Source organism: Arachis duranensis, chromosome 5 (genome assembly GCF_000817695.3).
Source record: "Arachis duranensis cultivar V14167 chromosome 5, aradu.V14167.gnm2.J7QH, whole genome shotgun sequence".
In the NCBI taxonomy this organism is placed as follows: Eukaryota; Viridiplantae; Streptophyta; class Magnoliopsida; order Fabales; family Fabaceae; genus Arachis; species Arachis duranensis.
In genome coordinates, this window is record NC_029776.3 from 85,277,307 (window position 1) to 85,305,260 (window position 27,954).

The 27,954-nt window shown below is 33.6% G+C and overlaps 2 protein-coding genes and 2 long non-coding RNA genes across 9 annotated transcripts; 2 read left to right on the forward strand and 2 right to left on the reverse strand.

The window, feature by feature from the left end:
* The first annotated feature begins 7,148 nt into the window (after positions 1–7,148).
* On the forward strand, positions 7,149–9,677 carry LOC107490030 (uncharacterized). Its single transcript, XR_001592325.3, has 5 exons — positions 7,149–7,806; positions 7,913–7,978; positions 8,196–8,522; positions 8,637–8,823; positions 9,045–9,677. It is a non-coding gene; the product is annotated as an uncharacterized LOC107490030 (long non-coding RNA).
* A 631-nt stretch (positions 9,678–10,308) lies between these two features.
* On the reverse strand, positions 10,309–13,629 carry LOC127747755 (cellulose synthase A catalytic subunit 1 [UDP-forming]-like). 3 transcript variants are annotated; one of them, XR_008009623.1, is made up of 6 exons: positions 13,255–13,629; positions 12,056–12,220; positions 11,417–11,609; positions 11,150–11,313; positions 10,843–10,954; positions 10,309–10,753 (listed from the first exon to the last, which is right to left on the reverse strand). XR_008009623.1 is itself a non-coding variant. In XM_052262339.1 (4 exons), the coding sequence occupies exons 1-3, from the start codon at positions 11,531–11,533 to the stop codon at positions 10,922–10,924; spliced, it is 306 nt and encodes a 101-aa protein (XP_052118299.1). In that variant the 5' UTR covers positions 11,534–11,727; the 3' UTR covers positions 10,313–10,753; positions 10,843–10,921. The 3 variants fall into 3 exon arrangements, 1 of the variants encoding a protein (XP_052118299.1); XR_008009622.1 differs by lacking the exon at positions 13,255–13,629 and having other exon boundaries at positions 10,316–10,753; positions 12,056–12,449; XM_052262339.1 differs by lacking the exons at positions 12,056–12,220; positions 13,255–13,629 and having other exon boundaries at positions 10,313–10,753; positions 11,425–11,727.
* A 2,330-nt stretch (positions 13,630–15,959) lies between these two features.
* On the forward strand, positions 15,960–19,226 carry LOC127747751 (uncharacterized). Of its 2 annotated transcripts, XR_008009598.1 has the most exons (6): positions 15,960–16,332; positions 17,323–17,487; positions 17,934–18,126; positions 18,230–18,393; positions 18,590–18,701; positions 18,791–19,226. It is a non-coding gene; the product is annotated as an uncharacterized LOC127747751 (long non-coding RNA). The 2 variants fall into 2 exon arrangements; XR_008009599.1 differs by lacking the exon at positions 15,960–16,332 and having other exon boundaries at positions 17,283–17,487; positions 18,791–19,223.
* A 640-nt stretch (positions 19,227–19,866) lies between these two features.
* On the reverse strand, positions 19,867–22,152 carry LOC107490033 (villin-4-like). 3 transcript variants are annotated; one of them, XR_008009578.1, is made up of 5 exons: positions 21,738–22,152; positions 21,566–21,631; positions 21,022–21,348; positions 20,721–20,907; positions 19,867–20,499 (listed from the first exon to the last, which is right to left on the reverse strand). XR_008009578.1 is itself a non-coding variant. In XM_052262298.1 (4 exons), the coding sequence occupies exons 2-4, from the start codon at positions 21,062–21,064 to the stop codon at positions 20,457–20,459; spliced, it is 273 nt and encodes a 90-aa protein (XP_052118258.1). In that variant the 5' UTR covers positions 21,065–21,348; positions 21,566–21,680; the 3' UTR covers positions 19,867–20,456. The 3 variants fall into 3 exon arrangements, 1 of the variants encoding a protein (XP_052118258.1); XR_008009579.1 differs by having other exon boundaries at positions 22,083–22,136; XM_052262298.1 differs by lacking the exon at positions 21,738–22,152 and having other exon boundaries at positions 21,566–21,680.
* Positions 22,153–27,954: the final 5,802 nt, after the last annotated feature.

The following is a 27,954-nucleotide window of genomic DNA, read 5'->3' on the forward strand; positions in this document are numbered from 1 at the left end:
TCTGTGGTATTCTGAGTAGGATTCAAGGATTGAATTACTGTGACGAGCTTCAAACTCACAATTGTGGGGCGTTAGTGACAGACGCAAAAGAATCACTGGATTCTATTCCGACATGATCGAGAACCGACAGCTGAATAGCTGTGCTGTGACAGAGCGCGTTGAACATTTTTACTGAGAGGACAGGACTGTAGCCATTGACAACGGTGATGCCCAACATACAGCTTGCCATGGAAATGAGTAAGAAGGATTGGATGAAGACAGTAGGAAAGCAGAGAGACGGAAGGGACAAAGCATCTCCATACGCTTATCTAAAATTCTCACCAATGAATTACATAAGTATCTCTATCTTTATTTTATGTTTTATTTATCTCTTAATCATTAATCCTCCATAACCATTTGAATCCGCCTGACTAAGATTTACAAGATGACCATAGCTTGCTTCATACCAACAATCTCCGTGGGATCGACTCTTAGTCGCGTAAGGTTTATTACTTGGACGACCCAGTGCACTTGCTGGTTAGTTGTGCGAAGTTGTGATAAAGAGTTGAGATTGCAATTGTGCGTACCATGTTGATGGCGCCATTGATGATCACAATTTCGTGCACCAGGAATTCATTACAGCTATTAATGAGGTAGCTGAACTTGCATCTGTTCATCAATTGAGAAAATTATTTGTGATGCTACTGATATCTAATAGCATTAGCAACCCAGAGCATGTTTGGAATGCAACTTGGACATTATTAGCTGATGAAATACTATATTAGAGGAGAAAAGCTTTAAAAATCTAAAGTATTTTACTATGTCATTTTTTATATATTAAGATTGTATTCTCTTATTATTTTTATTTTTATTAATAAAATTAATAGTTTTATTTTGGAATTACTTATTAAATATTTCATAAAACCACCATGAACCTTTGCTAGGACTAAACATGACTGATGACGAATTGAAAAACCTCTGCCTTATTGAGATTGAGAAGATACTCAATAACAAATGCGAGATCTTTAAGAGACTATCAATCAATGTCATATCTTGAGATGTCTGATATTCGTCTTTCTCAGAATAAGCTAATAGAGGAGGAGTTAGCATATAATATAAATGAGTTGATTCATACAAATTTATATACGGAACAAAAGATGACTCATGAGCAAATGTTAGTATTCGATGAGATACTCAATGCTGTGATTACAGACTCTGGTGGTTTTTACTTCGTTTATGGGCATGGTGGGTGTGGTAAGACATTTATTTGGAATGGACTTTCTTCTACTATTCGGTTTAGAAGAAAGATTGTTTTAAATGTCGAATCATTGGAATTGCGTCTTTACTCCTACCTGGTGGCATAACGGCTCATTCTAGATTTTCAATACCCATTACAATTACTAATGAATCTACTTGCAACATCAAGCATGGCAGTTTGAAAGCTAAGCTGCTCATTCAAATTAGCTTAGTAATTTGGGATGAAGCTCAAATGTTCAATGAAATGTGCTTTGAAGCACTTGATCGGAAGCTTAGGGATCTTATGTTAGTTACCGATCAACATAAGACATATCAACCATTTGGTGGTAAGGTTGTTGTTCTAGGAGGTGATTTTAGACAGATACTTCCGGTGATTCTGAAAGGGAGTAGACACGATATATTGACATCAGCTATTAACTCATCCCATCTGTAGACACGATATATATTCTGAAACTGCATACGAACATGAGGCTTCTAATGTCTTCTTTAGATCAATATGAAGGTGAAATGAAGACATTTGCTAATTGGATACTTGATGTTGGAAATAAAAATATTGGTTCTGTTGTTGGTGATGAATCAGAAATTGAAATTCCAGATGATCTATTGATTACAACTACTGATGACCCTCTCTCTCATTTAGTAGACTTTGCATATCCAAATTTGTTGCAAAATATGTGAGATTACAAGTATTTTCATAGTAGGGCAATTCTTGCACCCACGCTTGAGAGTGTCAAGAAGGTAAACGATTTTGTTTTGACAATCTTTCCAGGGATGGAAAAGGAGTATTTGAGTTCTGACACAACATGTCAAGCTTGTTAGGACTAAACATGACTGATGACGAATTAAAAAACTTCTACCTTATTGAGATTGAGAAGATACTCAACAGCAATGCGAGATCTTTAAGAGACTATCAATTAATATCATATCTTGAGATGTCTGATGTTCGTCTTTTTTAGAATAAACTAATAGAGGAGAAATTAGCATATGACACAAATGAGTTGACTCATACAAACTTATATACGAAACAAAAGATGACTCATGAGCAAAGGTTAGTATTTGATGAGATACTCAATGCTGTTATTGCAAATTCTGGTAGTTTTTACTTCGTTTATGGGCATGGTGGGTGTGATAAGACATTTATTTGGAATAGATTTTCTTCTGCTATTCGGTGTAGAGAAAAGATTGTTTTAAATATCGCATCCATTAGAATTGCATCTTTACTCCTACTTGGTGGCAAAACGACTCATTCTAGGTTTTCAATACCCATTACAATTACTGATGAATCTACTTGCAACATTAATCATGACAGTTTAAAGGCTAAGCTGCTCATCTAAAGCAGCTTAATAATTTGGGACGGAACTCCAATACTCAATAAATGTGCTTTGAAGCACTTGATCGAATGTTCAGGGATCTTATATCAATTACCGATCAACATAAGACACATCAATCATTTGGTGGTAAGGTTGTGGTTCTAGGAGATGATTTCAGACAGATACTTTCGGTAATTCCGAGAAGGAGAAGACATGATATATTATCATAAGCTATTAACTCATCCCATTTGTGGTCGTTCTGTAAGGTTTTGAAGCTGTATACAAACATGATGCTTTTAATGTCTTCTTTGGATCAACATGATAGTGAAATGAAGAGATTTGCTAATTGGATACTTGATGTTGAAAATGAAAATATTGGTTCTGATGTTGGTGACGAGTCAGAAATTGAAATTCTAGATGATCTGCTGATTACAACTACTGATGACCCTCTCTCTCATTTGGTAGACTTTTTATATCCAAATTTGTTGCATAATATGTCAGATTATAGGTATTTTCAGAGTAGGACAATTCTTGCACCCACGCTTGAGAGTGTCGAGACGATAAACGATTTCGTCTTGACAATCTTCCTAGAGATGGAAAAGGAGTATCTATGGTATGACACAACATGTCAGGCTAATGAGAATGAAGATGTACAATAAAAGTGGTTCACACCAGATTTTCTAAATGACATCAAATGTTCGGGACTACCTAACCACAAGTTGACTCTGAAGCCAGGAATAGCAGTAATGCTACTGCGAAACATAGACCAAACTTTAAGTTTATACAACGGGATAAGGTCAATAGTTAACGAACTTGGCAACAATGTAATTAGAGCAACGTAGTGACCGGTAGAAATATTGGCGACAAAGTTTAAATTCCAAGAATGAACTTGATCCCTATAGATTCAAGATTGACATTTAAGTTTCAACGGAGACAATTTTCATTAACAGTGTACTTTGCAATGACCATCAACAAGAGTCAAGGTCAATCATTATCACATGTAAGGTTTACTAAATGAGTGTTCACCCGTGGACAACTTTACATTACTTTGTCAAGAGTTAATAATCATAGTGGCCTCAAGGTTCTAACTCTGGACGAAGACGGCAATCCAAAGTCATCAATAACAAATGTCATGTTCAAAAAAGTTTTTAATAATATTTAGGTAAGAAAATAGTATTTTTATTTTAATAACATGTTATAATTACATTTTTATACAAATACTTACTATAGATATAACTAATTTATCTATAACTCTACTTTCACACTTGAAATGAAATGTGTAATAGGGAGCACAACATCATATGTGAGGTTAGTAAAATACTAAGTTGTCGATGTTGGCCTTTTGATATAAAGTTTAGTGTAAAACTAACATGCTACTATTACAATTATATATGTTCTTATTTTTTCAGGTCTCTTTTCTTATGGTTTAAGAATAGACTTCAAACTATTCTATTTGCATCTTACTTTAAATAAAGATAAAATAATATATTTAGTACGTTTATTATATAATGACAATGATAGTCTTATACCAAACTCAAAAAATTTATGATTATAAAATATTATTTTCGATTTAACATGTCAAATTAAAATGTAAACCCGTGCATCGCACGAGTTTAATACTAGTTTATAATAAATTAGTCTGTAATTTGTCAAACTAAAAAATATTGTGAATAACAAAAATAATATCAAAGACTTAAATTTTAAAATGGTCTACGAATGAAAATGGACTGAGTCAAACCAAACATTATTTTTAAAGAGTCTATTTCATATCGTAAATAGATGGCTCAAGCCTAGATTTATTATCTCTTATAATTTTTTTAGATTCGAATTCGGTTTGTTTAAAGCCGGACAAATCCACAAACCTATTTAAAAAAATTGTTTCATGAATTATAACTCAAAAAAATAAATTTAAAAATTTTAAATTGACATTAAATGTATTCCAAAATTTATAATTCATCATTTATAAAACATAATTCATTTATAGGGTAAAGTACTAAATTAGTCTTCTACGTTTGGACGTAATCCTGTTTTAGTCCTTAAGGTTTAAAGTGTTCTATTTGAATTCAAAAAATTTTTATTTAGCTTTAATATAGTCCTACTGTAGGTCAAAGTTAAATAATTAATAGAATGTCCTACATGACAACAGTACAAGAACAAGGTCGATAATTTGAAAAACAAGTACAAACTCTAGAAACACAAAATCAACTGTGGATGCATCAATGCATTTATTTATCATTTTTCTTACAATTTAAATGAAATATTTTTTTTATAAAACTAAGGAGAATGATAAATAAATGTATTGATGCATCCACGGTTAATTATGTGCTTCTAGAGCTTATACCTGTTCTCTAAATTATCGACCTTGTTCTTGTACTGCTGTCATGTACTGCTGTCATGTAAGACATTCCGTTAATTATTTAATTATTTAACTTTGACCTCATACTGGGAGTCTGGGACTACATTGAAGTTAAATGAAACTTTGTTGGATTCAAATAGAACACTTTAAACTTTAAAGAACAAAACAATATTACGCCCAAACCTAGAAAACTAATTTTGTACTTTACTCTTCATTTATATATCAATGGTTAGTCACATATCATAACCATACCTACAATTTATAAATTTTTCTTAAAAAAAATACAATCTTAATTAATATTGACTATTGATTTTTTTAATTTTGTTTTGTGTTTAATACAAATAAATAGTTAAAGGCTAAATTAAAAATAATTTATTTTTATAAAAAAAATTAATGAACCAGCCCAACGATTTTTATAGACATTTTTAAAAATTTATTATTTGACTTTTTTAATTAATAATTTAAAAAAAAAATCCAAACCTAACTTGTTCAATAAAATCAACCATCTTAAATCGAGTCGAGCCACGAATCTTCGTCGGATACCTGATCCATTTTCACTTTCGAACTCCTCGATGAAAAAGGAATAGAAGATTAATGTAATGCTATATTTTCAATTAAAAGATATTTACGTGCAATTGAAAACTCGAGATTTTTTTGGTGTGTAAATATTAATCTCAAAGATGATTTCTAAGCTTAACACTAACCTCTTGTTATTTTCTTATGCATTGGAAAAAAATTAAAAACGAATCGGATGATGACGAGCCTTTATGAGCAGTGTGATCCAATGTTCCAACAGCGATGCGACGAATAATATCAATAAAAATGTGTTATCGAATAAAGTGACTATCAATTTTAATGTATTTAGTGCGTTCATGAAACACATTATTATGGATAATTTAAATAACACTGAAGTTGTCACAAAAAAAATCAGTGGAAGACAATTGCAGTGCACCCAAATCTTAAAAAGCCAACGAATCGAGATAACCTCAATAGTAGTGTCAGCGAAACTACGGTATTCAACTTTCGTACTTGATCGAGCAGTGAACGTTTGCGTCTTAACTCACCAGAAAATGAGAGATTTGCCAAGAAATAAACAATAACCAGGAATAGAATGACGATCAGTGGAATAAAATTTTTTATGTATTCTTTTTGAGTATTAATTGATCAAATATATCCATTTTAAAAAATTTTAAATTAAATTATGATCCAATTAGATTGATTTAAATATGAAAAATAAAAATAACCGTTGGCAATTGCTATGAGAGATTGATGGAATAGTAGGGAGAGAATTGAAACGGTTATCTCTCGCGTTGATAGTGGGGGATAGCGTGAGAGATAACTGTTTCAATTCTCTTCCCACTAACCCATCAATCTTTTTGAATACTAATTGATCAAACATATCCATTTTAATCTTTTGTATAAACCTTTTTATGTACTAATTGTATGCTAAAAGTTTGGATTATTGATAATATTAATATTTTTTATTATTTTTATTTTTTTAAAAAATATATGTATCTCGTTTACACTGTAAACGAAATACATTCGCGTCCACCTGTCTTATCTTGTTTACAATGTAATAAGGAGAATTCTTCCTTCTTCCATACTAATTTGACAACCAAAATGTGTCACATGTGACATGTCATTCCCTCATTGCAATTGAAATCAAATCTTTCCCTCCAAAATTAAAGGGTTCTCTCCTCCTTCTTTCTTTTTCTAATTTCTATCTCTCTCATTTATTCAACCACTCTATCTATTTTAGATATCATTATCAATATCAATGACTAATTATTAATTTGACAATTAAAATGTGCAACATGACATTCTTTAATTACATTAAAATTAAAATTAAAATTGAAATATATCTATATTATGTATCATTATTACTATCTAATTTAATAATCAAATATGTCACATGATACTCTCTTATAAAAATTGAGAGAAAATATTTTTCTCTAAAATTAATAAACTCCTTTTCTAAATTCTCTCATCTACCTCTCTTCATTTTTCTATTTCTCTCTACCATTTTCACTATATATATAATTTATATTTTATATTAGTAATTTGACAAATCAAAATATGTCATCCGATTTTTTTATAATTAAAATAAAATTTTTTCTTCCAAAATTAACAAACTCCCACTCTCACTCTCATTCTTCATCTTTATCTTTCTCTCTCTTTTCTCTCATTTTCTATTTTTTCTATCTTTTTCTTCTATAGAAAATAAAATCAACAAAATAATACTCTGTAGTGAAGCTAGTGGATCCTGAAGTGAAGGAACGCAACAATGAGGAAGAAGGAGGTGAAGAGTTGTCTGATATATACCACTCACCGCAGTTTTCCAAGTTGAACTACGCGGAGATGATGGAGAAGTTCAAGGTTTGTATATATGCTGATGGAGATCCCAAGACATTTTATCAAACACCTAGGAAGCTCACTGGGAAATACGCTAGTGAGGGATATTTCTTCCAGAACATTCGGGAGAGCAGGTTCCAAACCCTCGATCCGGATCAGGCACACCTCTTCTTCATACCAATCTCCTGTCATAAGATGCGTGGCGAGGTAAATATTTTCAGTATTTTTTGGTTTTTGCAATGTCTTTGGATTATTTTAACTAACTGTATTTACAAGAATGTGTAGCACTTTGTTGGATAGGGGAGCGTTGTTATTTTTTTAAGTGGTGGTTACTATTGAGATCTGAGAAGGTTGTGGCATTTGGTTGATGTCTTAGTGTCAATAGCTGTCTTGTTATGGTAATATGTTAATAATGGTAATGAATGGGTTTTTAAGGATTAATTTGTGAATAAGGAATGAGGATAGGGCAAAGTGTTTGAACTTTGTTTCAGATATGCGGTATTAGCACCGTTCTTCACTTGTTTCTTCAAATTGGAGGCTGCAAAAGCTGCAGTAAGTTTCTCAGTATAATAGCTTAAATTATATTATTTTATATCATTTTGAATTTTTGTTTGTTGATCATCCACCCCTCCCCCCAAACCCTACTTTTTCTTGGCAGATGCTTGGAAATTCATTTCAAAGGAAGCCTACAATCTTGAGAAATGGGGGTACTCCACCAGTGGTTGTAAGGCATCTTTTCTTTGCTTCCCTGACAGTTCTTGAATTATAGTTCTCTGAAGATTCACTTTTCATTTTCATTTTCCTCACATAATTCTAGTGTACTTCATCTACTAATCTGCCCTACATTATTGCATAGTAGTGAAAGCATTGACCTTCATATTTATATTTTGTTTCCATTTTCATTTATCCTTTTGGTTGTTGAATATTTAACACGTTAACAGAAACCAAAACGAAGACCATCTTTACAATATGGTGATAAGTGCTAGCGTTCCTCGCGCAGCATGTCTGTTAGTCCTACTCCTGAACGTGTTCGTGTCAGGGGCGGTCGCCAGCATTTAACGCCATAGCATCCACTTTTGAGAAGCCTAAAGATAGGAACCTTTCAACCCCACCTCCAATTGTGAGAAAAGTGTATCCAAAATCAGGGACAGCAAACTTGAATACTCTTTCTCTTGGTCTTGGATCTAAGTCTTCAGCCATAGCTCGGCTTACTTCTAGTTTTGAAATGCCTTCAGCACGGGGAAAGTTGATACCTCAGTCGCTTAGAGGTATGAAATAATAAACTTGATGAGTTTCCTCCTCCATTGATATTTGATTTCAGTAATAGATTTTGCTTTAATGTAATATTCCTCATCTGTTTCTTGCGTTGTTATGCTGTAAAGTGACTTCCAATACACTCAAATCAAACCCAAAAAGAAGTGATAGTGAGGATTCTATGAGCAGCAGATTAGAATCTCTTACAGAGGAAGATGCAAAAGAAGGTGAAGCTGACGACGATGAAGGACTCCCAGTTTATCCGTATGGTAGCGTTAACACAGCTTCTAGCAATCCAGTACCAGACAACGAGAGGTATAAGCTTTTTCTTAAGGTGATTCAAAGATGATAGCTAAGATGTTACACATATTATATTAAACAGTTTAGTCAAACATATTAAACCATCTAACAGTTCTCAGCTATCATCTTCATATAAAATCACCTTCATCTTAGTCACCTTTTCTTAATACCTTCAAAACTGTATTTATAAGATTTATTCATTTTGGTTCTTACTTGTTTGAGCTACATGCATGCAGGCTTATCTGTCAGCTACAGAGTTCAAAGAAAAACTTGGCATGACGAAGACGAATCTTACAAGTTGCCGAAATGAAAACAAAACAAACTCAAAGTGACCGTTCAATTGTTCTGAGGTTTACATTATACTTTGCCTCGTGTTGATTCAATGCAGTTCAAGTTGCAAGTAGAAGGAAACTTTGCCTGTCACTGTCTACATATTTTTTAACTTCCACATTGTTGTCTTTGCTCTTTTTCTTATACACCTCAGATATGCTATCTATTCTGTAGTGATAAACTGGCATGGATTGAAAGGGACATCATCAGTGTTTTTTAACATAGCTACTTCTGCTCCTCCCAAGATGGATTTCATGATGTAGAGAGAAACTGGAGATTTTCCACCATTCTCCACCTTTATTTGTAGTGGTTTGATGATGTGCAGAGTTTTTTTCTTTGTTGAGAACTGCTTGAGGTTGCCTTTATTGAGTTCTCTCTAATCATTCTTTCATTCATTATTAATTTTGGTGAAGCAATTTTGAACTTGCAATTTGATAATATCTTAGGTTGTATTGATAATTGAGGATAACATTTGTACAGCAGAGTGTATAAACCACTCAAGTTATCTTTTTTGCAAATAAAAGTATCATCTTTTTCTCTTCTTATTCTTGTTTATGGCAACTCTTTCTTGCTTTTGTTAAACTTCAACTCTACAAATTGTACAAATTAAGTTTACAAGAAAAGTATCGCTTTTTAATTTGAATATGGAAGGAAAGGAGGTGTTGGACTCGCGTATGGGGAGGAGAGGTGCTTCACCTCGTTGTGGGATCAAAGGAATCAGAACTCGGACCCTGCGAGTTGTGTTTTTGAAAACAGACGGTCCGAGTTACGTTTTGCTCAACAAAATTAGCCAGAACAAGCAAAACGGAGGGTCCGAGTTGCGTGTTTCAGATTTCAAATTCCATCAGCTGCAAATCGGACCATGCTATTTGTGAAGCAAAATTTCATTTCCAAAGAACTCGCATGGTCCGAGTTGTTCTACCTTTGGCTCAGAAAAATCTGTCCCACAGTTTTGTCTTGTACGCCATAACTCCACATCTGGGAATAGCACACCCAAGCCTTTCATATCCATAAAATTGAGCCGAAAAGTATCTTTATAAAGTTGACGGCGTCCTAAAAAATAGCGTATATTTAATTATTTATTTATTTATTAAAAAGATAATTAAAACATAAATTAATACGAAGAATAAACACAGATAATTAGAAAAAATTTTGATTTCAAAATATTGATAGACTACTGAAAGAAAATCTTGGAACAACGATTAATCGTCTTTGTAATCTCAAAGTCTCTATAATTTCAAAATTACGATTTCAAGCCATAAAATTAACTACGGTCTCAAATTCTGAGTTAATGCAGAATGCTATGTTTATAGACTACTGGTCTACTATAAGAATATCATTTATTAAAAGTAACATATTTCTCGCTAAATATTAAAATTACTGTGTCCATATCTTTAGTTTTCCAATTCCAAGACAAAGTCACCATTTTGAAGTTCTTCTCCATTGGAACCAGTTCCTTCAATATCACCTTTCCCCTCATTATATCTACTACCATTCACATGCACCACATTCTTCTCCTGCTTGAGTTTCCAACTTTCAACCCTTTCTTTCCAGTCAACATTTCCAAGACCATGAGAATTTAAGTCCTTTGATGGATCTACAATTCTTACTGGAGCTGTAACAAGAAAGATATTATCAAGTAAGAATCCATAACAACCATGAAAATATAATATGGTATATCATCAGTTCAAGCCAAACCCACACCTGGTTGCATTTGATCAACATATGGAAGTGAGTGAACCTTGTCAGATGGACCTAAAGGGCCTGATGTAGTTCGACCTGATTACGTATCAGGTGTAGCAGTCTCCCTAGAAATCTGTACAAAAACTTGTTCAGTAAGTGATATTACAAATGAAGTAGTATGAGAAGTTAACTAAACATTATTACTTCAGAATTATGGAATTGCTAATCATAGAAGCAAGAGCATGGAAATGCACAATATGAAGTAAGATCCAACCAGGGAAATAAGTTATTATAGTTAGAATCTAAAAATCCAAGTTTGATGCATTACTTGGTGTCGATGAGTCAAAAGTGGAATTGGTTGTTCATGTCTTGAAGAGGAAGAGATGTCAGCATCTTCATCCCACTGCGGCCGTGCCTTGGCCTTTCCTTGGCCATAACTTAACTCATTCGCCAAATCATCAACATCATCCACATCATCCACTCGAGGACTCCCTGAAATCCAAAGATGATTCTTTCAGTTCAATTCAAAGTTAAGACAAAGGATCATCAGAGTCCAAAACAGAAAAAAAGAAAACACATGCACAAAGTAAACTACCTTTACACCTTTGTATCTAGTCTTGCACTGGAGGCAACACTGGTATATCCTTTTGCTCGTATTCATAACAAGGACGACAAACTGGAAATGCACACTCATTGCAAGCAACAAGGACATCGCCGCTGTCTGTTAATCCAACAGTTTCACCACAAATTTGACAGATTGATCCATTCAAATTCTTTAGGGGTTTAGGCTACAGAATAAAAGGCATTTCACAAGTTGAATTACATCAGTAGAATTTAAACCAGATTAGCTTCATCAAACTCTTATAAACTGATAAACAAAACTAGTCATTTACCATCCAAAGGAAATGCTCAAGCAGGGCTAGTTCGAATCTTAGAATGGAAATTAGTTTGACTTCGTTACAATCTTTGTGATGTATAATAAGAAAAAAAAGTTAAGTTCAATTCATTAAAAATTATCAATAATATCACTGTATAAGTACATAGATCTATAAGAAAAATATCCAATCTCATTCACATTCACATCAATCGCAAAACTCCATGAAAAGAAACATATCAATAGCATCACATTCACATCAATCGCATTATGTGACTTTTCTAAAGTCAAAACCAATCCAAAACATATTAAGATACATACATGTGAATCTAAATACACATATGAGCTGAGTAAGTTTACCTTTTTTCTCTGATCAGGCAGCATCTTCAAAGTTGAGCATAAATGAACTTTTAATTATTTAAGAAAAAGCTGCATCAACCAGCCCCTTCTCTCGGGTATAATCCAAATCACCCGAACTCCCACTTCCACTTCAAACCCCAGAAAAAAGGGAAAACCAGAGTTGCACTAGAACTCCCGCATCAAGAGGGAATGATCAAAATGCAAAGAAATATCCCAAAGAGCTAATAAATAAATAAGATAAAACAAAAGTAAAAAGAAAAATCTTCACTTCAAATCCCAACAGAGCTTAATTCATATATCAAAGATACTAATATTAGGTAACATGTATTGATTCTGAATCCATCTAATTATGATCAAATCAATCATAATATCAAAATGGCATAATAATAAGCACCACTAGCAGAAAAATCATAAAACATAGAAGTAATAATGATGGTCAAGAAAACCTACCTTTAAAAATAATGCTTCTTATATCTCTAGTCAAATGGAGACATTAAATAATCCGGCAAACAAATACGAACACAAACGTAAACAAAATATAATGCGTATGTCACTGAAAGCATATCATGAGATAGGAACAAATTATTAAAAATAAAACAAATTCTTAAAAAATGAGACCAATAAAAGCCATTCCTAAAACATGAAGCGGTGAAATGAACAAATTTGCAGCAGTACAAAACCTTAGGACAACCAACACAATACAATTTTAGTATGCTCATCAAGATTTTCAACATAGTTTTAACAAAACCTCAGATGTCCATGATGGAGGAAGTGGCTTCAAGGATATAAGGGACTTCAAAAACACCACGAATGAGAAACAATATATTAAGTAAAGTAGCATTAGAACACAGGGTATCCTTCACAGTTCAAGTTTCAGTTTGGTATATCCCATCTATCTATCTATCTATCTATCTATCTATCTGTCTGTCTATCTATCTATCTATCTATCTATCTATGTTACTTATAACAAAATTTTCAGCCAAATTTTAATAAAGTTTTAACACATTCTTAATAAAGAGTAACAAACTTTTCCAAATCTTTCTGACGTAAAGCATATTAGAAAAAGAAACCCAACTTTTAGGAGCCAGAAACAAAATCATGAAATTTAAACATGATCAAATTCAGACCAAAACCATAATCAGAAAAATCAATGTCTAATCTTATTATCTCAAACGCGACGGAAGAAGCATAGGCCTCACCATTTGTGCGCCTCCTCCCGCGACCTCACCCCTTCTTTCCCCTTCGCAGCGCATTCTCTCTCTCTCTCTCTCTCTCTCTCTCTCTCTCTCTCTCTCTGTGTGTGTGTCTCGTCACTTAACGATGACTACGACGATGACGGACGGCGGCAGTAGCGCGACGAAGCAGACAAAGACGAAGACTGAGACCGGCTTGAGGAATAAGCTGTGATTGTTCGACCAGAGGAGGATGGAGCAGATGCGGCGCGACGCGACGGCAGAGATGAGCTACGACGACGCTGAAACAGTAGGGACGACGACTGGACCACATTCGACGGCGGCGCTAGGAAGGCGGCAGTGACACAGCTTAGAAGAGAGTGTTGAGGCTAGGGTTTGAGAGAGGGAAGCAAATGCGTGAGACCGAGAGGCTGGTTCCATTTTCCTCTAATACCAAAACGGCGACGTTTTTGGCAGAAAAGTGAAAATCGGCCGGATCCTGGTTCGGTCCGACCGGCCGGTTCTCGACCAGTTCAATGGTTTTCAGAGCGATTTTTGAATTGCCGATTTTACCTATTAAACCGAATCGGAATTGTTGGCGGCTTTCGGTCAGACCAGTTCGATCGGTCAGTCCAGTCCAATTTTTAAAACCATTATCTTTACAAAGAAATTCTTCAGGAACATAAAGTTTTCAATAAAAGAAACATAAACCAAATAAGCTCTTTCATAAAATTAGCATAAACTCACAAGCTCTAATTTTATAAGCGACACTTTAAATTCACTACAGACAACAAAAACAATGAAAAGGGGCATAAAAGAATGACAAACAATGACAATCAAAATGGTTAGGGTTTCGAAGTTTTAAAAATTCATATATGAAGTCTTTTTTCAATCCAAGCGGCGCCGTTTTTGGCTTTTTGCAAAAATTTAGAAAACCAGCCGGGTCCCAATTCAATTCAATAGACCTATTTTCGACCGGTTCGACAGTCTTATATTGGTTTTTCAAAATGCCGGTTTTAGCATCTGCCCGAGTCATTTTCTCTATCGGTTCGCGGTTCGATGGTTTGACTAGCCGGTTCAAAACAAATTTTAGAACCTTCAGAATGAATGAACGAAGGAAAGTTAGGAACGAAAGGGGGAGTGTCACAACACAGAGCAACCCGTTCTTCGTTTTCCCCTTATTCAAAAAACGGTTGGATCACGGTTCGGTTCGACCGACCGGTTTCCAACCGGTTCAATAGTTCAATCATGATTTTTGAAATTGGCGGTTTTAACATTTGTCCGAGTCATTTTTCGTAGCGGATCACGGTTTAACTGGTTCGAACGGCCGATTCGAACCGTTTTTAAGAACATTGATTAAAACCATTACTTGTCTAGCTTACAACACAGAAGTAGTTCAAGGAATCGAAATGCAAGAGTGAAAATTAAGCTTGACCTAAGTTCAACTATAATTGAACTAAAGACAGAAACATTAATTTTCAAAAAGAGTTCATAAAAAATATAGTGCATAATAATTTTTTAAGTAAAAGAGATGAAACTAACAATTCTTAATAGTTAATATAAACTAAAAAATTAATGTTTATGTCTTTAGTTCAATTAAGAGTTGTTAGTTTCATCTCTTTTACTTAAAAAATTATTATGCACTATATTTTTTATGGACTCTTTTTGAAAATTAATGTTTCTGTCTTTAGTTCAATTATAGTTGAACTTAGGTCAAGCTTTATTTTCACTCTTGCATTTCGATTCCTTGAACCACTTCTGTGTTGTAAGCTGGACAAGTAATGGTTTTAATCAATATTCTGAAAAACGGTTTGAATCGGCCGTTAGAACAAGTTGAACCGTGATCCGCTGTGAAAAACGACTCGGACAAATGTTAAAACCGCCAATTTAAAAAATCGTGATTGAACTGTTGAACCGACTGGGAACCGGTCGGTCGGACCGAACCGTGACCCTGCCGGTTTTTTAAATAGGGGGAAAACGAAGAACGCGTTGCTCTGTGTTGTGACACTCCCCCTTTCGTTCCTATTTTTCCTTCCTTCATTCATTCTGAAGGTTCTAAAAACCGGTTTGAACCGGCTAGTCAAACCGATCGAACCGTAAACTGATAGAGAAAACGACTCGGGCAGATGCTAAAACCGGTATTTTGAAAAACCAATATAAGACCGTCGAACCAGTAAAAAAATAGGTCTATCGAACCAAACCGAGACCCGGCTGGTTTTCTAAATTTTTGCAAAAAGCCAAAAATAGCGCCGCTTGGATTGAAAAAAGACTTCATATATGAATTTTTAAAACTTCGAAACCCTAACTATTTTGTTTGTCATTGTTTGTCATTCTTTTATGCCCCTTTTCATTGTTTTTGTTGTCTGCAGTGAATTTGAAGTATCGCGGGTTTCACCTATGTGATCATCTTATTAAATTAGAGCTTGTGAGTTTATGTTAATTTTGTAAAAGAGCTTATTTGGTTTATGTTTCTGTTGTTGAAAACTTAATGTTCCTGAAGAATTTCTTTGTAAAGATAATGGCTCTGAAAATCATATCGGACCGGCCGATCTAACCAGTCCAACTAAAAACCGCCAACAATTCCAATTCGGTTTAATAGGTAAAATCGGCAATTCAAAAACCGCTCTAAAACCATTGAACTAGTCGAGAACCGGCCAGTCGGGCCGAACCAGGACCCGGCCGATTTTCCCTTTTTTGCCGAAAACGTCACCGTTTTGGTATTAGAGGAAAATGGAACCAGCCTCTCCGTTTCATGCATTTGCTTCCCTCTTTCAAACCCTAGCCTCAACACTCTTCTAAGCTGCGTCACCGCCGCCGTCGAATCTGGTCCAGTCGTCGTCCCTACTGTTTCAGCGTCGTCGCAGCTCATCTCTGCCGTCGCGTCGCTCCGCATATGCTCCACCCTCCTCTGGTCGAACAATCACAGCTTATTCCTCAAGCCGATCTCAGTCCTCGTCTTTGTCTGCTTTGTCGCACTACTGTCGCCGTCCGTCATCGTCGTAGTCATCGTTAAGTGACGAGACACACAGACAGAGAGAGAGAGAGAGAGAATGCACTGCGAAGGGGAAAGAAGGGGTGGAGGTCGCAGGAGGAGGCGCGCGAATGGTGAGGCCTATGCTTCTTCCGTCGTGTTTGAGATAATAAGATTAGACATTGATTTTTCTGATTATGGTTTTGGTCTGAATTTGATCATGTTTAAATTTCATGATTTTGTTTCTGGCTCCTAAAAGTTGGGTTTCTTTTTCTAATATGCTTAACATCAGAAAGATTTGGAGAAGTTTGTTACTCTTTATTAAAAATGTGTTGAAACTTTATTAAAATTTTGTTGGAAATTTTGTTATAAGTAACATAGATAGATAGATAGATAGATAGGATATACCAAACTGAAACTTGAACTGTGAAAGATACCCTGTGTTCTAATGCTACTTTACTTCATATATCGTTTCTCATTCGTGGTGTTTTTGAAGTCCCTTATACCCTTGAAGCCACTTCCTCCATCATGGACATCTGAGGTTTTGTTAAAACTATGTTGAAAATCTTGATGAGCATACTAAAATTGTATTGTGTTGGTTGTCCTAAGGTTTTGTACTGCTGCAAATTTGTTCATTTCACCGCTTCATGTTTTAGGAATGGCTTTTATTGGTCTCATTTTTTAAGAATTTGTTTTATTTTTAATAATTTGTTCCTATCTCATGATATGCTTTCAGTGACATACGCATTATATTTTGTTTACGTTTGTGTTCGTATTTGTTTGCCGGATTATTTAATGTCTCCATTTGACTAGAGATATAAGAAGCATTATTTTTAAAGGTGGGTTTTCTTGACCATCATTATTACTTCTATGTTTTATGATTTTTCTGCTAGTGGTGCTTATTATTATGCCATTTTGATATTATGATTGATTTGATCATAATTAGATGGATTCAGAATCAATACATGTTACCTAATATTAGTATCTTTGATATATGAATTGAACTCTGTTGGGATTTGAAGTGAAGATTTTTCTTTTTACCTTTGTTTTATCTTATTTATTTATTAGCTCTGAGGGATATTTCTTTACATTTTGATCATTCCCTCTTGATGCGGGAGTTCTAGTGCAACTCTGGTTTTCCCTTTTTTCTGGGGTTTGAAGTGGAAGTGGGAGTTCGGGTGATTTGGATTATACCCGAGAGAAGGGGCTGGTTGATGCAGCTTTTGCTTAAATAATTAAAAGTTCATTTATGCTCAACTTTGAAGATGCTGTCTGATCAGAGAAAAAAGGTAAACTTACTCAGCTCATATGTGTATTTAGATTCACATGTATGTATCTTAATATGTTTTGGATTGGTTTTGACTTTAGAAAAGTCACATAATGCGATTGATGTGAATGTGATGCTATTGATATGTTTCTTTTCATGGAGTTTTGCGATTGATGTGAATGTGAATGAGATTGGATATTTTTCTTATAGATCTATGTACTTATACAGTGATATTATTGATAATTGTTAATGAATTGAACTTAAACTTTTTTTCTTACTATACATCACAAAGATTGTAACGAAGTCAAACTAATTTCCATTCTAAGATTCGAACTAGCCCTGCTTGAGCATTTCCTTTGGATGGTAAATGACTAGTTTTGTTTATCAGTTTATAAGAGTTTGATGAAGCTAATCTGGTTTAAATTCTACTGATGCAATTCAACTTGTGAAATGCCTTTTATTCTGTAGCCTAAACCCCTGAAGAATTTGAATGGATCAATCTGTCAAATTTGTGGTGAAACTGTTGGATTAACAGACAGCGGCGATGTCCTTGTTGCTTGCAATGAGTGTGCATTTCCAGTTTGTCGTCCTTGTTATGAATACGAGCGAAAGGATATACCAGTGTTGCCTCCAGTGCAAGACTAGATACAAAGGTGTAAAGGTAGTTTACTTTGTGCATGTGTTTTCTTTTTTTCTGTTTTGGACTCTGATGATCCTTTGTCTTAACTTTGAATTGAACTGAAAGAATCATCTTTGGATTTCAGGGAGTCCTCGAGTGGATGATGTGGATGATGTTGATGATTTGGCGAATGAGTTAAGTTATGGCCAAGGAAAGGCCAAGGCACGGCCGCAGTGGGATGAAGATGCTGACATCTCTTCCTCTTCAAGACATGAACAACCAATTCCACTTTTGACTCATCGACACCAAGTAATGCATCAAACTTGGATTTTTAGATTCTAACTATAATAACTTATTTCCCTGGTTGGATCTTACTTCATATTGTGCATTTCCATGCTCTTGCTTCTATGATTAGCAATTTCCATAATTCTGAAGTAATAATGTTTAGTTAACTTCTCATACTACTTCATTTGTAATATCACTTACTGAACAAGTTTTTGTACAGATTTCTAGGGAGACTGCTACACCTGATACGTAATCAGGTCGAACTACATCAGGCCCTTTAGGTCCATCTGACAAGGTTCACTCACTTCCATATGTTGATCAAATGCAACCAGGTGTGGGTTTGGCTTGAACTGATGATATACCATATTATATTTTCATGGTTGTTATGGATTCTTACTTGATAATATCTTTCTTGTTACAGCTCCAGTAAGAATTGTAGATCCATCAAAGGACTTAAATTCTCATGGTCTTGGAAATGTTGACTGGAAAGAAAGGGTTGAAAGTTGGAAACTCAAGCAGGAGAAGAATGTGGTGCATGTGAATGGTAGTAGATATAATGAGGGGAAAGGTGATATTGAAGGAACTGGTTCCAATGGAGAAGAACTTCAAAATGGTGACTTTGTCTTGGAATTGGAAAACTAAAGATATGGACACAGTAATTTTAATATTTAGCGAGAAATATGTTACTTTTAATAAATGATATTCTTATAGTAGACCAGTAGTCTATAAACATAGCATTCTGCATTAACTCAGAATTTGAGACCGTAGTTAATTTTATGGCTTGAAATCGTAATTTTGAAATTATAGAGACTTTGAGATTACAAAGACGATTAATCGTTGTTCCAAGATTTTCTTTCAGTAGTCTATCAATATTTTGAAATCAAAATTTTTTCTAATTATCTGTGTTTATTCTTCGTATTAATTTATGTTTTAATTATCTTTTTAATAAATAAATAAATAATTAAATATACGCTATTTTTTAGGACGCCGTCAACTTTATAAAGATACTTTTCGGCTCAATTTTATGGATATGAAAGGCTTGGGTGTGCTATTCCCAGATGTGGAGTTATGGCGTACAAGACAAAACTGTGGGACAGATTTTTCTGAGCCAAAGGTAGAACAACTCGGACCATGCGAGTTCTTTGGAAATGAAATTTTGCTTCACAAATAGCATGGTCCGATTTGCAGCTGATGGAATTTGAAATCTGAAACACGCAACTCGGACCCTCCGTTTTGCTTGTTCTGGCTAATTTTGTTGAGCAAAACGTAACTCGGACCGTCTGTTTTCAAAAACACAACTCGCAGGGTCCGAGTTCTGATTCCTTTGATCCCACAACGAGGTGAAGCACCTCTCCTCCCCATACGCGAGTCCAACACCTCCTTTCCTTCCATATTCAAATTAAAAAGCGATACTTTTCTTGTAAACTTAATTTGTACAATTTGTAGAGTTGAAGTTTAACAAAAGCAAGAAAGAGTTGCCATAAACAAGAATAAGAAGAGAAAAAGATGATACTTTTATTTGCAAAAAAGATAACTTGAGTGGTTTATACACTCTGCTGTACAAATGTTATCCTCAATTATCAATACAACCTAAGATATTATCAAATTGCAAGTTCAAAATTGCTTCACCAAAATTAATAATGAATGAAAGAATGATTAGAGAGAACTCAATAAAGGCAACCTCAAGCAGTTCTCAACAAAGAAAAAAACTCTGCACATCATCAAACCACTACAAATAAAGGTGGAGAATGGTGGAAAATCTCCAGTTTCTCTCTACATCATGAAATCCATCTTGGGAGGAGCAGAAGTAGCTATGTTAAAAAACACTGATGATGTCCCTTTCAATCCATGCCAGTTTATCACTACAGAATAGATAGCATATCTGAGGTGTATAAGAAAAAGAGCAAAGACAACAATGTGGAAGTTAAAAAATATGTAGACAGTGACAGGCAAAGTTTCCTTCTACTTGCAACTTGAACTGCATTGAATCAACACGAGGCAAAGTATAATGTAAACCTCAGAACAATTGAACGGTCACTTTGAGTTTGTTTTGTTTTCATTTCGGCAACTTGTAAGATTCGTCTTCGTCATGCCAAGTTTTTCTTTGAACTCTGTAGCTGACAGATAAGCCTGCATGCATGTAGCTCAAACAAGTAAGAACCAAAATGAATAAATCTTATAAATACAGTTTTGAAGGTATTAAGAAAAGGTGACTAAGATGAAGGTGATTTTATATGAAGATGATAGCTGAGAACTGTTAGATGGTTTAATATGTTTGACTAAACTGTTTAATATAATATGTGTAACATCTTAGCTATCATCTTTGAATCACCTTAAGAAAAAGCTTATACCTCTCGTTGTCTGGTACTGGATTGCTAGAAGCTGTGTTAACGCTACCATACGGATAAACTGGGAGTCCTTCATCGTCGTCAGCTTCACCTTCTTTTGCATCTTCCTCTGTAAGAGATTCTAATCTGCTGCTCATAGAATCCTCACTATCACTTCTTTTTGGGTTTGATTTGAGTGTATTGGAAGTCACTTTACACCATAACAACGCAAGAAACAGATGAGGAATATTACATTAAAGCAAAATCTATTACTGAAATCAAATATCAATGGAGGAGGAAACTCATCAAGTTTATTATTTCATACCTCTAAGCGACTGAGGTATCAACTTTCCCCGTGCTGAAGGCATTTCAAAACTAGAAGTAAGCCGAGCTATGGCTGAAGACTTAGATCCAAGACCAAGAGAAAGAGTATTCAAGTTTGCTGTCCCTGATTTTGGATACACTTTTCTCACAATTGGAGGTGGGGTTGAAAGGTTCCTATCTTTAGGCTTCTCAAAAGTGGATGCTATGGCGTTAAATGCTGGCGACCGCCCCTGACACGAACACGTTCAGGAGTAGGACTAACAGACATGCTGCGCGAGGAACGCTAGCACTTATCACCATATTGTAAAGATGGTCTTCGTTTTGGTTTCTGTTAACGTGTTAAGTATTCAACAACCAAAAGGATAAATGAAAATGGAAACAAAATATAAATATGAAGGTCAATGCTTTCACTACTATGCAATAATGTAGGGCAGATTAGTAGATGAAGTACACTAGAATTATGTGAGGAAAATGAAAATGAAAAGTGAATCTTCAGAGAACTATAATTCAAGAACTGTCAGGGAAGCAAAGAAAAGATGCCTTACAACCACTGGTGGAGTACCCCCATTTCTCAAGATTGTAGGCTTCCTTTGAAATGAATTTCCAAGCATCTGCCAAGAAAAAGTAGGGTTTGGGGGGAGGGGTGGATGATCAACAAACAAAAATTCAAAATGATATAAAATAATATAATTTAAACTATTATACTGAGAAACTTACTGCAGCTTTTGCAGCCTCCCATTTGAAGAAACAAGTGAAGAACGGTGCTAATACCGCATATCCGAAACAAAGTTCAAACACTTTGCCGTATCCTCATTCCTTATTCACAAATTAATCCTTAAAAAACCATTCATTACCATTATTAACATATTACCATAACAAGACAGCTATTGACACTAAGACATCAACCAAATGCCACAACCTTCTCAGATCTCAATAGTAACCACCACTTAAAAAAATAACAACGCTCCCCTATCCAACAAAGTGCTACACATTCTTGTAAATACAGTTAGTTAAAATAATCCAAAGACATTGCAAAAACCAAAAAATACTGAAAATATTTACCTTGCCACGCATCTTATGACAGGAGATTGGTATGAAGAAGAGGTGTGCCTGATCAGGATCGAGGGTTCGAAACCTGCTCTCCCGAATTTTTTGGAAGAAATATCCCTCACCGCTGGCGTATTTCTCAGTGAGCTTCCTAGGTGTTTGATAAAATGTCTTGGGATCTCCATCAGCATATATACAAACCTTGAACTTCTCCATCATCTCCGCGTAGTTCAGCTTGAAAACCTGCGGTGAGTGGTATATATCAGACAACTCTTCACCTCCTTCTTCCTCATCGTTGCGTTCTTTCACTTCAGGATCCACTAGCTTCACTACAGAGATCTTTGAGACCAAAAAATTAAAATTTTTTTATCAATTTTTTTCTGATGAAAAAAAAAAAGAAAAATCTTAGAAATTAAAAAGAAGAAGAAAAAATCGAGCATTCAGCAACTAAAGCAAAATTAAAAGCAGGGCCACTTACCTTCGACAGAGATACGGCGGCAACCGGCGACACGACGGCGAGAGCAGAGACGACGGCAAGCGGTGACCCGATGTCGAGCTGCTCCAAGCCACGGACAGAGAAGCCAGCGAGGATGGGACGATGTGCCGAACTACCTGGGTTCCGGACAGAGGGAAGAGGAAGAAGCGGAAGCGCTGAGTCCCGGGACGCCGGCGGCAAAGAATCTAGGCTAGGGTTTTGCCGTTTTGGCATGTTTCAGAGGAGAGGGGAGGGGGCACTAATGATATTAGGAGAATTGAAAAAGATGAAGAACAGATTGATTTTTTTATTTTTTTGATTGTTTTGTTTTGCTTCAAAAGGCACAAGAATGATTATAGAAATTGGAGAAGCCGAAGAACAATTGATTTTTGTTTTTTTTATATGTTTTTGTTTTGTTGTTTAAATTAATTGAAACTATAAAATTAGGATTAATTGAATTTTAAAATTTGATTAATTTTAAAGGGTATTTTTGTTTAATCAAATAAAGTAAGGATGTTTAAGACTTTTTATAAAATTAAATAAAAAATATATTTTTGTTTTTATTTAATTGGAGGGGTGTATTAGTAAAAGTGGCGAAATAATATATATTTTAAAAAGAAAAATTAAATGCTGATGTGGAAAACAAATTCCACGTGGCTTGTTACTATTTGTCCATGTTTTTAACGTATCGGTACGTATGAATTTATCATCGTACCGTAGCAAACACCTTTCTGTTTCTATGTGAATTGTTTTTTCTACCGTCTCTTAGGATGGGGGTAGGGGTGAATGAATGAATGTCCCTATTAGCTATTTCACTTTGGAAGAGTTCACCACAAATTCCACAATGCTACTGCTCTTGTTTATTTATTGTAAGAATTTATTATTGACTTTTGTGTATGGGCCTATGTGGAATGGTCAATTCAGTTTGGATGTGGACATTCAAATTAACATCGAGGCCAATACTATACACAAAATTTCCTCTTTCTAGTTTCTAACATTATTTTTCTTTTTTCTTTTTTTTTTAGTCTTTACAACACAATATTTTTACACTACACACTCATAAACACTACATGAGTTTCTTTTTCCACCACTTGCTAAAGCAAATTTTTTTTTGGTGACTGGGCTAAAACAAGATTTAAATTAGAATGTAATTATTTGAAAAGTATAAAATATATAACTTTTTCGTTGTCATTGGACAACTCCTAATCTTAGATACTCTAATAAATTAGACAACTTCCAATCTTAAGTATACAACATATTCATATATTTTTCACACTTTTATCATATTTTTTCTCAATTACAATTATTAGAATTTGAACCCTAGACTTTTAAAATAAAAAAGAGAAGATATGCCATGTAAACTAAAGTTCATTGGCATAAAATATATCACTTAAAATCAAGCCTCCAACTACAACATGTTTTTGGTCATGCTTCTTTCTAATATTGTTTGGACGGGCTCAAACTTTTGGGCCTACCAATCTTTTCTTTTCCTTCAAAATTTGCCGAATCAAGTGAATTATGTCCGTAGCTCAAGTTTCTGATCTACATGTGAGTGGTATTAGAGTGATCTATGTTGTTAACTAAGTTGGATGGAGTGAGGTTGGCTCATTGATTTATTTAAATAAATATATTAGTTAACGACAAATTTTTAAATAAAATTTAAATTTATAATAAATTAGTTCGATTAATAGTCTGTTTAAAAAATTTTAATGATATAAAATTGAATTTCAATCTGAATTCTAGAGTTTAAAATAAATTAATAATATTATATAATTGAATTGAATTTCACTTTTTAAAATATTTATCAAATGAATTAAAATTTTATAATAAATAACTTTATCCATTATTAATATAACATTATATTTAAATAATAAATATACTTATTTATTAAATTAAGGTAAATAACAAATCGATATTCAAAAGATTCTTACGCTAATAAAATGGTACATGACTTTTGTTATTAACAAAATAACTCTTGAAAGATTTTAAAATTTGACAAAATCATCAAACCATAAAAAGATGATGTCACAGTAAACGAAAAATGCTAATGTGACAGTCGGAAGAGAATTCTAATGATGGTAAAAAATTCCAGCAATATTTTTAACAGAGAACTCCAACAATGCTTTTAGTATCCTACTCAATATAGCTTTGTTCCAAAAAGGTATAGCTTGGATAACATTATCATTACTGAAGAAGTCGTTCACTTCATGATAAAAATATTATATTTAAAAATATTATTATTAATTAACAAAATTAAATAGTTCTTTATGGTTAATTTTAATGACAAACCAACAACAAAAAACAAATATGAACTATCAAGAACCAACTTGTTTAGTGAACTAATGAATAGCAAGTAAAAAAAGGGACTAGTTATTAATACTAAATTATAGCAACTAATTAACCAATTTGGATTGGTCGAGTAGTCAGCTCACTTGTCTGCTTAAGCAAGTATTGGGAGTGATCGCGACGGATTAGTCATTGACCTATCAGGTTGGAGGATATCATGAGAAACAAAAAAAATTATGACAACTAATTCATGTTATTAAAATGGAATAAAATTATGCAACTTTTTACTAGTGTCGTGATTGACACGGCTTCACTTGAAATTTTCGGACATATTGGCAAATGCTTGGTGTCATTAATACAAGTTAAACACTTAAAATCTATATATGTGTATATTTTTTTAATATACATAATAAATCTTTAAAAAAAAGTATATATTATATTAAGTAAGTCGAAGGAAAGGAAAAAAGGAATGAAGGTGGTGAAAAAAGAGAGAGTGTGCGTTGAAAGGTGAGACACATTGAGAGGGTGGCATTTACGTTGGTCTGTCATAATTTTTGTCTAACACAATTGAATTTTTTTTTTTTTGCAAAAATACCCTTAGCCTATTATTGCAACATCAGTACTATATCTCTTCTTTATTACAAGAATAACTCAATTTGATCATTTACCATTATATTCCTACTTCTTTATTGTATAATTTAAAACTATATTAATGATTAATTTAAATATTAAATAAAATAATTAGTCTTCTAAATAACAAAACAACAGAAACCTAAAACCTTTTAGGGTTCATATGCTGAACGCAGATTTTATTCGAGGCAGCAGTGGCGATTCAGATGATAGCACAAGAAAAGTGTGATCACCGGTAAGTCCTCTCTAATGTATGAATGTTGTATTTTATCACAGAATTTCTTCTTCCTTCCACATTAATGATTTTTTGTTTATTTTTTCATAGATTTAAATATGTTTCTTGCACATATAGTTGTCGATATTTCTTGCATAAACATTAATGTTTCTTTTTCCTTTTATTTTTTTAATCGATATTGAGTTTGATAGCACAAGAAATTTTTTTTATAATTTTAACACTTTCTTCTATTTTACTTATTTTAAAATTTAATAAATTTAAAAAAAATATAAAACTAGAACAATGCTATTATTTTCATGTTAGTGGTTTCTGTACTTTGATTTATTAGAATACTATTTATTTTATGTTTTTCTGGTTATAAATAAAATTCCTGATTAGGATCTTGAAGTGGATGATAAAATAGAAGAAAAAGTATTTTTTGATGAGATGATCGAAGAATTAGATGATACAAAGAAATTTTAAAAAATGTATCAAGATAAAATTGAGCATAAAGTTGTGAATTTTGAAAATTTAGGAGAGCAAAAATTTTAAGCAATGTTTGATAGGAACGATTTTTCACGTCAGATGGATGAAGTATATCGAATAGATGATATTAAAAATATTGCCAAAGTTGATTTTCTAAACACAGGTGTTCATCAGATGGAATATTTTCATTTTTCTAATCTTCATATAGCATTTGATTTATATAACCATTATACAAAATCTGTTGATTTTAGTGCTAGAAAAAGTAAGACTTGAAAAAATAACAAAAGAGAATATGTGAAGCAATTATTTGTGTGCTTTCATGAAGAATTTAGACTAGAGAAATATTATAATATGAAAAACATAAAAAGGGAGTCAAAATCTGAGACTTGTTGTGATTGCCTTGATAGATTTGTAGTTTGTTTTGTGGCTTAGACTGAAAGATGACACGTGACTTTGTTTGTTGAATCCTACAATCATGATTATCTTAATCCTAAGTTAGTTGGTTTTCTTCCTACACATAGAAAAATGGCAGAAATTGATACTAGTCAAATGAGCAACATAAAGAATGCAGGCATTAGCACACTCCATATATATGCTATGTTAGCTAATCAAATAAGTGATTACGAGAATGTTAATTATACCTTAAGGGAATGTATAATGCGATTGCTAGGCGAAGGTGTCATGTCCTAGGCGATGCTAGAGAAGCATTGCGATACCTCAAAAACCAGAACAAGGGAGTGGAGACTTATTTAAATGATTTTATTCTTTTGGATTAACGAATTAATATAATCTAACGACTAACATATTTCAATTGTACGAAATAACTCATCTATAGAAACATTCTGCATTTGCGGCGATGTCGGGTCTTGTGTAGGAGTTGCACTCGTTGCAACAAATTTCACACCGTTTATACGCATAAAAGGTTCAGCTTCAACCCTGCAACCAAATATTAGCAATATTAACTGGAAATATACGTAAAATGAATATTACAATCGATGAAAAGTAAATTTATTTACTTAGAATTTGTGACCAAATCAGGTGCAACTGCAGTGACATTCTCTATAATGGTCATTGAAATTGTAAAACGTATTGCTGACAATGTTAGGTTGGTTGACAACAAAAAGAGTTTACAATTGACTCACTGTTATAGATTTTATAAAGTAACAATTACAGAAACAGATTGAGTGAAATTAATTGAGGTATTCCGAAATTTTATCACTCATCAAACATAGAAAAAGGAATGTGATAATAAATTAAAGTCATTTAGTACACGTTTAATTCAATGTTAAATATAAAAACTTGTTATCACATTTATGAGCATTCAATTTTTAAAAATACTTGGATATTACTCTAAATGTCAAATTTTATATTTCAATTTTTAAATTAAAAAAATAAAATAAAAAATAGGGTGGTTACGGAGATTGTAAGTGCACTATAAATTTACTCTATTAGCTACTAAAACCACTTCATTTTAAAGAGAAAAGTAGTCTCAACAGTCCAATATAATCCCGGAGTGGAGTAAGCTCGTTCAAGAATTCCATGGTACTATATTTGTTAAGCTTTATTGAGCTACTTTCTTTCTTTTCATTGAAGATATGTTGAATTTTGTTACTATTTAGTGGCACTCCCTTCTTTTTTTACATTATTATAATTTAAAAATTACTTATTATTTTTTTTCAATTAATGAATAACTTTTTACCTAATAGAAAAAAATTATTTATTAACAATGTAACAATTATATTGTTGAGTAACAATAAAAAAATATAACAATAATATAAACAGACTTTATTCTATTA